Below are 14,285 nucleotides of genomic sequence, written 5' to 3' on the forward strand. Positions count from 1 at the left end.
TGACATGAATTTGAACTTGATTTTAGTAGAATTATATAAGGTGAAGCAGAGAGAATTCGATTAGTAAATGTAGTTAGACGAATATTGGTAACTGAACAGAAAATTAACTGATAATGGCAGAAGGTGAGAGAATATGAAATGCAGACGGGCAATAGCATCAAAAGCGCTTCTGAAAAAGAGAAATTTAAGTAGTAGTAAGTCTTGTCTGGAGGTGTTTGCCTGGAAAGTACTCTTGTACTAGAGTGAAACTTGGACGATAGACAGCTCAGACTACATAAGGATAGAAGCTTTTGAAATGTGGCCATACAGAAGAATGTTAGTTATTAAATAGAAAGATGGGTTAACTAATGAAGAGGTAGTGAATCGAATACGGGAGAATAGAGATTGACGGCACAACTTGGTAAAAAGACAGTATCAATCGACAGAGTGTATTTCCTGAAGCAGCAAAGAATAGTCAATTTGTTAGTGGAGGGAAATGTCAGGCGTAAAATTTATAGAGGGATACCAAAGGATAAATATAGTAAGCGGGTTCAGATGGATGTAGGTTGCAGAGGCGATGCGCAGATTAAGAGACTTGAATAGGGTAGACTAGCGTGGAGGGCTGCGTGGAACCAGGCTGCGGACTCAAGACAACGACGACGACAACAACAACAACAACAACGACGATGACGACGACAACAACAGCAACAACAACTCACTCTGTCTATTTTAGTAAGCTCTCATCCACACAAAACATTGTGCAGATTGCTTCCGAGTTGCAAAGTAACGGAAGTACTGAGTAATAGTCAGTCGTAAAAGGAACAGGCCCATGTGTGATTCATGATGCATCTAGCATTCTGCCATAGAGTTTTGTGGTCAGAATATCACCTCATTTCATCTTATGTCAGTTTCATTACTCAGTTTTTAAACCTATCCACGTTGAATACCATGGTTTTTGCAGTATGCACGTATTCCCATTTAAGATGTTGACTACACGATGTAGAATTACTGTCTTAATAGTTCTGAATATCCTTGAAATAATTCAGCGATTGTACTTTCCATCTAACCAACCAGAATGAGATTTCCTGTGTTTCTCGCTATCTACCCTGTAATGAGTGTCGTTTTAAGGTTCCTTAAACAACGCTGCAGCCAGTTTCCATCCTCAACCTTGTCCAATTCGACATGTCAGACCCTTACAAAGGAAAAACGTTCCTAATAAAAACGTCGGTGATTGGGCGTTATATGTCTCAGAAACGGGAGCGACGAGACTGTCGAAAAATATGTACGTCCACTCAGCCGCACCAAATATCTTGCGTTAGTTGACGTCCGACTCAGCGAGGCACGTCACGACGCTTGTAAATTTCTCAGTAACGCTTTCTGTCGACGTAGCTTTGGTTATGGGCTCTGGACCGCTGCCAAACTCTATGTGCCTTTTACTTATGTTAATGAACTTCCTGTCATAAAATCTACACGAGGCTGTGGGTCACACGTGTCATGCCGGTTGCCTCACCTCACGAAGTGACACACGTTCTCTTATGCTTGTGGTCATCATGTTACACCCGGCATAAATTTTTCTCTGCGCTTATGAACTCTCAACTAATATGTCTAATATTTCTTTCATAACTAACATGCTGCGATCTGTCACACCTTGGGAGTTTGCCTGAAATAAATCTGAGCCTTCGCTGCTGAAAACCATTTTAAAGCAGTTATTATCGAGATAAAAATAATACGTCTTGAGAGAAAACGTGTACTTTGAACTTCAGATTAAAGTCTGAAAAAACACCACTTATTTTTTCGTTTCAAGCCAAATTTTACATGGTTTTTCGTGCATATCCAAGACAAATTGCACGTCCATACTGTTGTTAAGGATTTCTTCCTCTTGAGTTCCAGAGGGCAAAAGTTACAGATTATTCTTTTACCAACTGTCTCGTCAAGAGCGTGAAGCTGTGGAAGTTCTTCATGTCGTATGTGCTGTATGTGCATGATTGAAAAAGTGAGTTCCCTTGCGAGACTATCTGCTGTAGGCGTGTCGTAAGGGGATATGTTAGTGTCTTTGCTAATGACATCAAGACGTATTACCCCTGGAGCCTTCTTGAAAGATCTGTATAGGCGATAAGTGTTTACTCCGCAGCCAAAATCTACCATTAAAAAAAAAAAATGCTGCAAGCCATGTCCTAGTCCTCTCGCTTACGCTGTAAGTTGCACAATTTGATACAGGGAACCCATGCCGCCTTTTTTTACTTTATGGAAAGAAATAATCTCTGTTTTACCCATCTCTGGGTCGAGGATCTCAGAATGTTGCATACTAGAGATCAGGATTACAAGTTTCTCCGTCTTCGGAACACAAGAGATCAGTAACATCTCTTCCTTTAAGCTGTAAACAGCTGTCTTCTCTGGCCCTCCACTTTGAAGAAGAAAGTTAGTAGAGACTTCTGGCCTACTCTTCTCTACAGTGAACACGAATGTCAGTCCATTCCTAAGAAGTTGTTGAATCAGTTCTGTGGATCGAATGTTTATAAAAGGGAATCGATAGGAAAATGGTGACGATCCACAAGACCTTGCACGTCAGTTACGGGTTAATGATTTCAACTACTAACGTGCATCCTTTCACAAGTCATTACTGTTGAACTGTAGTTTCGAAGTGAACGCGCGTCTCTCATTAGAATCATTGAGCAAGTCACAAAGCTGTACTTTCGACATGACGTTTAGGTTTCCTACTTTTAATGTTTCTCTGATGTTCAACAAGTTTTGGAATCACTAGTGCAGTACTCTAAATAAAAGTTTCATACTACGCAGTACTTCGCATTGGAACGGAACCACTTTGTTACGCAAATCCGTGTATAAAAGAAGACTAGTATGCAAATTGCCTTTCGCAGATATTACTGTACGATCGTAGATCAGAAATAAATAGCTCTTGGTTGAAAAGTTATATACACACAAGAGAATTTTTGTATGCAACATAGATTGTCCTCTGGTCACCCGACTTCGGGACGGTGTAGATTTGTAGGTAAACTTCTCTGCAGAACTTCTGTGGGATTTAGAAGGTAGGAGAAAAGGTACTGGTGTAAGTGAAGCTGCGAAGCATGGTCGAGGGTGGTACTCAGGTGCTCAGTATGTAAGAACATCATCTGTGACAAGCAAGGTTTCGACTGTGAATCCCGGTGCGACACACTGTTATAATCTGTAAGAAAGATTCAGTATTATTTTTACGTAGCCAGTCTATTATACTTTTCCACGGCTTAATGAGATTCAGAACACATTTATATGGAAACTGCTATATCGCACAATGATTCAGAAGATCTGATGAAATGAAATTCCTTTTCTAATTGGCTGAATCGGTTCAAAATTTAGAAAGGCATACCATCTCAAATTAGCCCATGTCTATTAAAGTATTAAGGTATTAAAACAAATCACTGATACTTTTCCATATTTACCGGTCCTAACCTTCTTTGGCAACGTGACAATGAGTTTTCCTCTGACAGAAAGTCGTCAATTTTGCCGAAAGTCTTCTGTTTCATTGATTTTAGGTATCAGGTGAGCATTTTTATAGTTAATGAAATTCCGAGGTGCCGCATTCAAACGACACAGTTTACCTCATCCCTTCAGATTTAAGATCTCGTAAATGGACATTCAAAAAACTTCATCTGTCCTTGTGATGAATGAGTGTTAAAAGTTCTCTGGAAATTGGAGGCAACTGAAAATTCCCTTCAATAACGGCGAGAATTTGATGAGAAATCAATAAACACAGTCGCTTCTATTATATAAAAAATCATTTTATTCTTCCAAGTACAGAAATGGTTCGGTTTCGACCATTTTTGCTTTCATGTAATAACACAGTCACAACAGAAGTAAGTCGTTTCTTGTTTCCCTAATTTTTTTCAGCCGAAAAAGGAGTCGGCGCTTGATGAATAAAACTTGAATGATCTACCTAAACAATTTAAACAGCAGAAACGTGCAAAGACGTTACCGATGCGAAGTATTGCCTTAAGCTCCACACCGGTGGTGACGTCATACCGATCACATTTCTGGTCAGCTTATTTCTTCCGTATCAATCTTGTCCTTTCTGTCACACAGTGGTAAATATATTTTCTGTTTTAGAGACTCCCAGTGTCTTCCAGCCATCTATTTGCTCTTTCTTCTGCATTTGACAGGAATTTTCGATCTCCTTTTCGTGGGTTAAGCTCTGTGGTTTTTAGTGCTCCCACATTAAACATTCCCGTACCAAGCCGTGTTACGACCTCCTCTTTAACATCTCCTTTGGTGTCCTGTGTCATCTATTATAACAGTGCTTCTTCGCAATTACTGTTAGTGTCCCTTCTAAGTGACTCATACTAGGCAATGGACAGGGCGGAGTCTTTTTACACCTGAAGAATTAACTGATGCGACTTTATCAGAGCTCGCAGCCATTTAAGTGCTAGTATTGGCTAGACAGTATGTTTTATCGCCCTGCTTACACACTGAGCTTTATAATGCTGACAGCGTAGTCGCCATTCCTCAAGTGGCGTTGCGCGGGTTGCAGTGTGCCGGGCGCTGGGTCTGCCGTGCCGCTCCATCACCAATTACGTGTCGGCGCACGACACGAACCGCTCGCTGACGCTGGACAAGTACTTCACCAGAGACGGCGAGCAGATGGCGTGCGGCCCTGGCGGCTGCCGGCCCGACATCTGCTGGAACTTCCACGTCTGGAACGAGGTCTGGATGCAGCGGCCCGACCTGCCGCCAGGATACGGCGGCTGGCAGGTCATCGACGCCACTCCACAAGAGAAGAGCGACGGTAAGCGCTTCAAACCTGCAATACCTACTCCACAAACCCGTCCCACCTCACCCAGTGCTACACACTTTAAGCAAAAATGCCTTCCCCCACACCAAATATTGGCGACCCTCATTCGCCACATACACTGTTGAGCCAAAATATTATGACCGAGTGTTTAATACATTTTCGTCTACCTTTGGAACGCAGTATACCAGCGATTCTGTGTACCACTGATTCAACAAGTCCTTGGTAAGTTTCTGCAGGTACGTGGGATCTGATGTGTCTACAAATGTTCAAGCATTTCCTGTAAATTAATGGCCCGTTGTTCATAGACGCTAAGTTGGCGCCTGATAGCGTCTCAGATGTAATCCACCGAGTTAAGATCGGGTGAACTTAGTGCCCCTCGACGTGATTTCGCCATCATGCTCCCAAGATCATTGTAGCACGATTCTGGCCTTGTGACTTGGACTGTTATCTTGCTGGAGGATGCAATCGCTCTTGGTATCGACGTGTAGTATGAAGAGATTTAGGTGGTCCACAATAATGTTCACGTATTCGACAGCTGTCAAGCTGCCTTCGACTGCAACCACAGATCCCATGGAAATCCAAATGAATGTCCCCCGTACTATAATACTGCCCTGAGCGGCCTACGTTCACGGTGTAGAACATGTTTCGGGCAACCATTCGCCTGTATGACAGCATATCCGGGCATCGGTTTACTGTAACATAATGTGATTTGTCTGACCAGACGAAACGTTTCCATTCATACATGGTCCAATTTCGATGATCTCGTGCATATTGCAATCGAAACTGACGATGTCATTCGGTCATCCCATTTTGAGAAATGTGCTGTGAATGAAGTGCTCCGAGACACTTGTGCCTGTACGACTACTTTAGCGTCAGATCTGCCACAGATAGTCGTCTATCCTGCTTTACAAAGCAGGCAAGCCTCTGACCTCCACGTTCTGTGAAGAGACGTGGTTCTCCAGAACTTTGTCGCCTGCTTGTGGTTTCACTGCCCCTCAACCATTTACCATCATGCTCATGACGTAAACAACCGACGAGGGTCGCCATTTGCTAGATGCTCGTTTCCAGTCGCAGGGGCATAAAAATATGCCCTTTATCAAAGTCGCGTATTCGGTGGGTTTCTTCATTTGCGGCCCCTTGTCATAGCTAGAACGATTCTCCATTCGCCTCCGCTCCCCTTATACACTTTCCTTACATCATTAATCGCTCGCAACACCACAAGGTGAGATTCAACCTTACGATCGGTAGCTGTCATAATGGTTTGGATCATCAGTCTAGCTGCAACATTGCTTCTTAACAACTCCTTGTGTTCCCACTACCGACATTCAAATTTGAAGAGCTGACTTGTCGTCCAAGAAGTCCTCAAAAAGATTCATCCAGTGTTACAAGACTATATTTTCTACACGAATGAAGACTGAAACTTCGGATGAAATTCTCCTTACGTATACGACTACGAAAAGAACCATTCGATTTTATAAGGAGATTTATTTTAAACATATGCATGTAGAGTCTTCGAGTATTTTTATAATTATGTTACGATCAAACTTTAGATCTACATTTCATAATTGTTCACCAAAAGCCCGAGAAACTTGTAGACACCAGTCAAACTCATCCCATAATTTTGCGACCATTTCTTCAATCACTGTATTGACTGCTGTTTACTGAGGGGCGGTGCAGTTAATCGGTGTTGTTGTGTAAGGAGAAGCACATACACAGAGTCTTCTACAACCCCATAAAAAGCCACTGTTGTAATGCCAGATCCGTATGTTCCTTAGTGCCGATCCGTCGTTCAGGCAGCTCATTGTCAAGAAATGCGCTTACGTGCAGGTGCGAGTGCAGGGGTTTCCCGTTCTGATGCAAAATGAAGTTTTCAGCATGTTCTGGTAGTTGTGGAAAACTCAATATCTGCAAAATATCCAGGAACGTGTTTACTGTAATGAACAGGCGAGCTTGCTGCACCAGCGATACGCTTACTGACATCACATGAACTGGCAACTTACACCAGCCAGCAAGGTAAACTTTTAGTTTCGACACATAAGCTAAAATGCATCCCAATTGTCTCTATCTTCATTCACGTGGAACATATGTTCTCGCTAATTTCGAACGATCTTTTTCATACACCTTGTATAATTACTGGCCACTTCGTTTCTCGCTGCATATTCCCAAGACCTCGTCCATTCCCATTTTCCTGCTAACTTTTCGTGCCTAGCCTAATGAGCACTTAACTAGAACAGAATATTCATCTCTACTTATCAGTTACATATTGCACAACTCTCTGATGATCTAATTTTCCTTACTTTTCTGTTTTGCTTTAGGAAGCAGACAGATATTAGTAATACTGTTGGTTTCATGTAGTGGCTAACACTCATTCAAGTTTAACAAATATATTCATGAACACTTTCAAACCCAAACTGACATTCGACATTCAAACGTTATAGTACTGTGTGCCACAGCGCAGTTAATGTGTGCCTTAATATAAAATGCCTTTCTGTCGTAGCACTAAAATTACTTTGATAAAATTTACGTCTCATATTTCCTAATTATAGCAGTCGAAAAGTTCAGTGGTCTTGCGGGACCAGGGGTCAAGCAGCAACTACAGCGCTCTGCGGTACCCCAGCCAAAAAATTTTGCTATAAAACATGCGTGGTCACAAACGCATTGTTTACACTTTCAACTTGAATGTGCCATTAAACGTCTTTGCTTGCCCTATTGAGGTGAATAAAAGTACAAATAAATAGTATTTACTTAAAAATAAGTACTTGTTTGGGAACAGGATGCTCGCAACGTACACACAAAGATCCGTTCTCATTGTCCAACTCTCCGATTGCTAATTTAACAATATTACCCTCACCGTCTCACGATCACATGCTTAAATGGGTGACAAACATTTAAAATATTTTTGGTGGTTTAAGACTTCTCCAATATAACAATATGTTTGACTGAAAAGCCACAACAATGCTGCTGCTAATTCGCTACCGATGTAGAGGAATAAAATTAAGTAGAGAAAAACGAAACGACATAGTCCGCTTCTACTGTATGAGACTTTGCACCGTTTCCTTCAGCAATCGCTATGTAATGCAAAGAAGCTGTCTTTATGCCTCTGTGTCTTCTCTAATCTCTCTTATTCTGTTCTTATGATCAGTTTACGAAAAATAAGGTGGAGACAGTTTTGTGGTTTTGCAGTGTGGGAAGTATCCCAAATGTTTTTCGCGAAAAGGAAGTTCACTTTATACAGGGAGAGCAAAATAAACCGGTCCCAGAAAATATTTTATACGCCTTGAGAAGGCAACTCAACTTACATCATCCACGTCCAGGTAAGATGACGTAAATATGTTGCCTATCTTAAGGCGCATAAAATCTTTTACAGGACAGTTTTACTTTACTCTCCCTTTGTAAGTCTAAAGGTTTTCGTAGTCATTGTCATTGAAGGTAAAATCTTCTTATCTGTTACGCCACGTCATATTCCTATCCAATCATATTCCTTTCGAAATGTCGAACATTGGAGATGTTTGAAGAGGAATGTGACGACACTTAACCAGTCAGAAGATTTTACTATCGAAGCTCTCCTTCTTTCAACGATTTCCATTTAAGATATCTAAGCATCTCTCGAACTGACCTAACCAGCCAGTTGAGAATCTAGTGCACCTCTCTGAATCCCTCCATTAATCTTCTTTAATTATACATGATACACATTCCAAACACTCTACCTATAATCTCATACTATCTTCTTGGGCTATCTCCTTTGTAGTTTTTACACTCCTTCAGAGCATTCTTCGAATCACCATCATTTTCTTGGGCCGTTGTCCTTCTTCAACGTGGGGTCGGCCCTGTTACTATAGATTTGGCAATGTTAGTGTCAGAGGGTGGCCGGATGTCCTTCCTGTCGCCACCCCGTACCCCCTGGGACGATAGTAGTGTACCCCTACTGTCTGCGTCTAGTCTAAGCCACGAAATAGTACGAACGTTTTTTCAAATGTCTGCAAGTCTTGTAACTGAAGTGGAACATGGAGACCAGCCCAGTATTCACCTAGTGGGATGTGGAAAACTGCCTAAAAACCACATCCAGGCTGGCCGGCACACCGGCCCTCGTGGTTAATCCGCCAGGTAGATACGACCAGGGGCCGGCGCCTCCTACCCGAGTCCAGGAAACAGCGCATAAGCGCTCTGGGCTAACCTGGCGGGTTCAGAGAATTCTTAGAATGAATCAGAGTAATCCATATGTTCCCTGCAACGGAGTTGATGTATGCGTCACTCTTCATACCGCTTAGTACACATGTCCACACATTTAAACGACCTGAATGCGCGCAGTAATAAATCACTAATGCTTCATTGAAAAACCAATTTTTCCTTATGTTCATCCTCATTATACTCTGTTTACACTTCGTTAAGCAAAGCAGTTTGGATATTGCAATAATGGATATTTTGGCCTGTTCCCTCGAAATTAATCGACGACTTAAGTACCTTGCAGACAATAACGTAATCAGACAATAATCTAAGTTTGCTCTTCACATTGATTCAAAGATAGTGTGAGTGTGTGTGTGTGTGTGTGTGTGTGTGTGTGTGTGTGTGTGTGTGCAAGCGTTAATATTTACAAAGGAGGAGTTCTATCAGACTATCACCATTGTTACCTTGCTTTCCGATAAGCATCAGCTTTACAACTTAACAATATAACATTCTTTGGGGCAGAAGTTACATTGACAAGTAAACTGAAGCTGAACAAATTGTGCTGACGAAACTGATTCGCATAAAAACTCACACTCGTAGCTTGTATAATAAATTATATGCTGAAAAGAACATTTCTGTTGAGATATGCAGTGTTGGTTTACGATACGTTGATGAACTGCAACCACTGTTCAACGTACAGTTTAACTGAACGATTTTCCTGTATTAAAGTACGGTCGGCAGATAGTTTCCGTGGAGGTGATTTCACTGCGTGTGCTGCAGAGCGCTACCGCTGCGGCCCTGCGTCTGTGGAGGCGGTGAAGCGCGGCGAGGTGGGCTACCAGTACGACGCGCCCTTCGTCTTCTCGGAGGTCAACGCAGACCTCTGCCACTTCATAGAGGACAACACTTCCGAGTGGGGCTTCTCCAGGCTCTCCATCAACCAGTATCAGTTAGTAGAATAGCGTACTAATCTTAATACTTTGCAGACCACACCTGGTATATAAAAACAAAAATATTCTACACTCAGTGTTCCAAATGCGATCACCACTGAACAAATTCCCGTTCTGCCACCCAGATTTAGGTTTTCCATGATACCCGTAAATCACTTAAGGCGACGTGTCAGATGATTCCTACTAAAGGGCACTACCGCTTCCCTTCCCCGTCTTTTCCAAATCAAGCTTGTGCTCCGTTTCTAATGTCCTCGTTGCGGACGGACGTTAAACCTTTAGCTTATTCCTTTTCTCTCTCATTGCAGATGGTACAGGATCCTAAGCATTTATGAAATATGCAACCAGAAGTCAGCAAAGAAAATTTCAAGTTACTATAAGGTCTTCAACAAGCAATGAATACAAACCTTCTGTTTGTAAAGAACGTATGTTTCACAGGAACTACCTGACGCATCACCTTTGGTTGCACAAGTTCAGAAAACAGCACAAAATCGACTGTGATGCTTGAAACCTGCTCGTATAACTTAAAACAGTGCTTATTAGCTAAACAGTGCAACAGAATTGAAGGACCACTTCTTCTAAACCCTGTAACTCCCACTCATTATGATGCATAAGTTTGAAATTTCGTTAGAATGTGCGTACAACCTTGCTCTCACATTGTACAAAAGCGTGGAGCGCGTCCTGCGCATCACCCTCGGGCTCGACGATGCTTTTCCTATCACTGATCACGTTCGGATTTCGTACAGTGGTTACAACCTGCACACGAAAGCGAAAATCGCGGTCGCGCGAGCTTCGAAGGGGTTAGATCACGTTTAATAGGGATACAGCCGCAAAGTGTGCTTAGAAAAGGGTGGAAACGTCCGAGGCTGTCAGCACTATCAGAGATCGTCAAGAATTCTTCCATTTGCTCATCGCACAACACATGCGATAACTGTGGTCAATAACAACTGACAAACTAAACGTCACGTTTTACATATATATCGTTCACACTGCGTATATTCTTCCACTAACGATCAACTTCCTCTTCTAGTACTACAGCAGTGGTAAACATCGTGCACTCTGACCAAATTAGCTACACTTTTAATTATTACCGGATCAACGATGAGTTACCATTGCTACTGCATTCATGAGACGGGCGAAATGGCGTTATATCATTTATTACTTTTTATGTTTGTTTCTTTAGCACGGAGACGCTAAGTTTCCAAATACTACTGACTACTCCTCAGTACAAAAAGTTTCGAGACTGAATTAATAAAAAGTAGATGAAAGTTATGATGCCAGTTGTAATGTTTCAGTTGTTCTACGTAGCCCCCGCCCCCTCCTCACTTGAGTACAATGCACAGAACGTTCATACAGCCATGTGAAATCACCAGAAAAGTCCTTCTTTGGGATGTTGTTCAACTCACGTGTCACATCGGTCTGAAATTAAAATTCTGAATGCCGGTTATGTCATCAACGCGTTGACCCTGCATGTGAATTTCTGCACTGTTTCGTTTAGCTGAGGGTTCGCATTGATGGCAGCAAGTTTTGTTACTGGTGTTGATTTTTCCAGAAAAGGATTTTCCTCGTTTTGAATTTCAGTGAAGCCACCGCAGGCGTACATGTCTCATTGCTTTTTTTTTTCGGGAGACAAGGTGCGTGGGAAAAACTTTGCACGGACTTTCATCGAAAACTGAACACTTGCTTTAGAGATGCTACTCTATTGCGATGAGTGAGACAACGATGTTGATACTCTACTGCCACACGTCCATTACTTAACACTTCCAGCTCACAACTGATTGGTAGAGTGAACATCTGTTGTTTACAGATGCTTCCTGAAACAGCCATCTTAGCTATTACGCTGATGCTGCTTATGTGCCGGAAATAATATCAGTATTTGAACTTTTGCCCGCTCCTAATCAAAGCGATACCTACCTTTGTTCTCACTAGAGACCCTGAAAATTCATAACGATAATTTACCGCTGTAAGCCTCAAGGGCAGCCTGTCTGTCGCCAGCTCTCTTCGATGCTGAGGAAGACCGCTGAAAAACGGTCGGAACGTCGGTTACCATTGTATTTTAGCATTTCGGATATTTTGTAAGATTATGTAGTTTTGTACTGCCCTGTTCTGGAACTAAGGCGATATGATATCTCCGTTACGTCACATTTTTGGAAATTTTGTGACTTTGGTATTACCATGTCAGGAACATGTTTTTTGTTAGCGAAAGTTACAATCAAATGCTTCAAAAGTTTTCACAAATGCAATAGTCTTTCTTACCAAACAGTTACGAAGTTTTCTCGGCCTAATTCCTTCACTCATGGCTTGCGTCCTCCATCCTTGCGTCCTCCATCCTCCATTTGCGAAACAACTAAAGTTCATTAACTATTTTTTCTAGTAATATGTTATATATGGATTACTCGACAAGTACGAGGGCTATCCACAAAGTACATTACGTTTTGGAATTAAAAATAAATAAAGTATTGGAATTTTTTTATATACAGATGAAAGCCACACTTCAATACTACTTATCTACATAGCTGCCATTTAAATTAAGTCACTTATCGTAGCGATGGATGAGCTTGGAAATTCCGTTGTCGTAAAATTCGGCCGCCCGCGCCTTCAACCACGTGGTTACCTCTTCTTGAAGCTGTGCGTCGTCATCAAAACGCTGCATAGCCAACCACTTCTTCATTGCTGGGAATAAGTGGAAGTCGCTCGGTGCCAGGTCCGGACTGTACAACGGATGATGAAACAACTCCCACTTAAAAGATTCGAGTACTTCACGAGTGGCACGTGCCGTGTGGGCCCGGGCGTTGTCGTGAATCAGCAAGATCTTTGAGCCCAACTTTCCCCTGCGCTTGTTTTGTATTGCTCTTCTGAGGTTGTGCAGAGTTTGGCAATACCTTTGAGAGTTTATTGTAGTGCTTCTTTCCATGAAATCTACAAAAATCGTATTTCTACCGGGTTACTGATTAACCACGTGGTTGAAGGTACAGGCGGCTGAATTTTACGACGAAGGAATTTCCAAGCTCGTCCATCGCTACGATAAGTGCCTTAATTTAAATGGCAACTATGTAGAAAAGTAGTATTTAAGTGTGGCTTTCATCTGTATATAATAAAAAAATTTCCAATACTTTATTTATTTTTAATTCCAAAACGTAATATACTTTGTGGATAGCCCTGGTACACGTACAGATATCTTTACAAATTAGATTACAACAGTACCAAAATAAATTAAATACTTATTTTAGGTGGTTTAGTCCAGATAAAAAGAAAGGACCGTCGACGACAAGATCATTAAAGGCGGAAGCCAAGCTCAGATTGGAGAAGAAAATCGGCCTTGCCCTTTTACGGGAGGCGGTCTGTGGTGTCACAGAAGTAGGGCAGTGGACACCTATTCTGGAGAACAGCGTTCAATCCCCCTTCCTGTCATACAGTTTCAGGTTTTCCGTGATTTCTCTTTTCGCTTAAGGCGAATGGTGGGACGGTTCATTTGAATTGGCAAGACTGATTTCCTTCCCAATTCTTCCCGCATCTCTAATGACCTCTTTGCCGACAAGATTTGCCTCAAGTGATTAGAGAAATTACTCCCGTTTGCAGAAATACAATGTGTTCTTTCGTTACTATCTTGTGCGGATGCTTGTCAGATAGTTGACTGATTACAGAATTGAGCTATAAATTATTCATAAATTATTCACAGAATTATTCTCTGAATTTACATTGCAACTACACAAGATCGTAAGACAAAATTTGTAGACTGCGCCGGTTACAGGTAAAGGCAAAGGGCGAATCATGACGTACGTCTTCAGAGATCTATAGACAGAATTTACCGGTTGCTAGACGCAGTATATCAGCCTCGGTCTCAAAGCTATTTGGCAGTCGTATTTGCATACAACGCCCTCACAATTCAATGCGCTGTCACTGTCAAGTGTCATAAGAGGCGGTGGGGTGAGTGACATTCCTTTGTACTACGCGATACGCATGATCACTCCATCGCTCACCTGTTCGGCATTTTGATGTGTTGTGGGTGACATCACTACGCCCTGAGCAAGGAGCTGTTACGTTGCTGAATATTTCTCTGTCATCTGTATAATCTCTTACTGCAATTTCAGTTAGCTGTCTGCCACTGGAGTAGCAGTAAAACGTAACTGTACAACAGATCTAGAGTCGACTGAGCATGCGCTGTGAAACTGGAATCTCTTGGCTTTTACATATGGCTACCTACAGCCGCGACATTATTCATGTACTACGTCTAGTGCTACAAAACTATACTAACAATTGCGGAAACGAGGATATCAAGGTGGATGAAAAGGACAAAATCAAGTTTATGCCAAACAAATGATTAGAATTGCAGAAGTAAACATCATATCCGATGAAGATAATTCAGTGCTGTATGATGCCCCCTTGGTTTGCAGTCACATGTTTCGAACGTCTCA

The 14,285-nt window shown here is 41.9% G+C and overlaps 1 protein-coding gene across 3 annotated transcripts in view; it reads left to right on the forward strand.

The window, feature by feature from the left end:
• The window catches only part of LOC124777371 (hemocyte protein-glutamine gamma-glutamyltransferase-like), a 165,266-nt gene that overhangs the window by 118,799 nt on the left and 32,182 nt on the right, over positions 1 to 14,285 (forward strand). For all 3 annotated transcript variants that reach the window (XM_047252754.1, XM_047252755.1, XM_047252756.1), the window contains 2 exons: positions 4,499 to 4,753; positions 9,704 to 9,872. In XM_047252754.1, coding sequence (XP_047108710.1) covers positions 4,499 to 4,753; positions 9,704 to 9,872 — 424 coding nt within the window. The remainder of the gene's footprint in view (positions 1 to 4,498; positions 4,754 to 9,703; positions 9,873 to 14,285) is intronic.

The sequence above is a fragment of the Schistocerca piceifrons genome, chromosome 2 (genome assembly GCF_021461385.2).
Source record: "Schistocerca piceifrons isolate TAMUIC-IGC-003096 chromosome 2, iqSchPice1.1, whole genome shotgun sequence".
NCBI lineage: Eukaryota > Metazoa > Arthropoda > Insecta > Orthoptera > Acrididae > Schistocerca > Schistocerca piceifrons.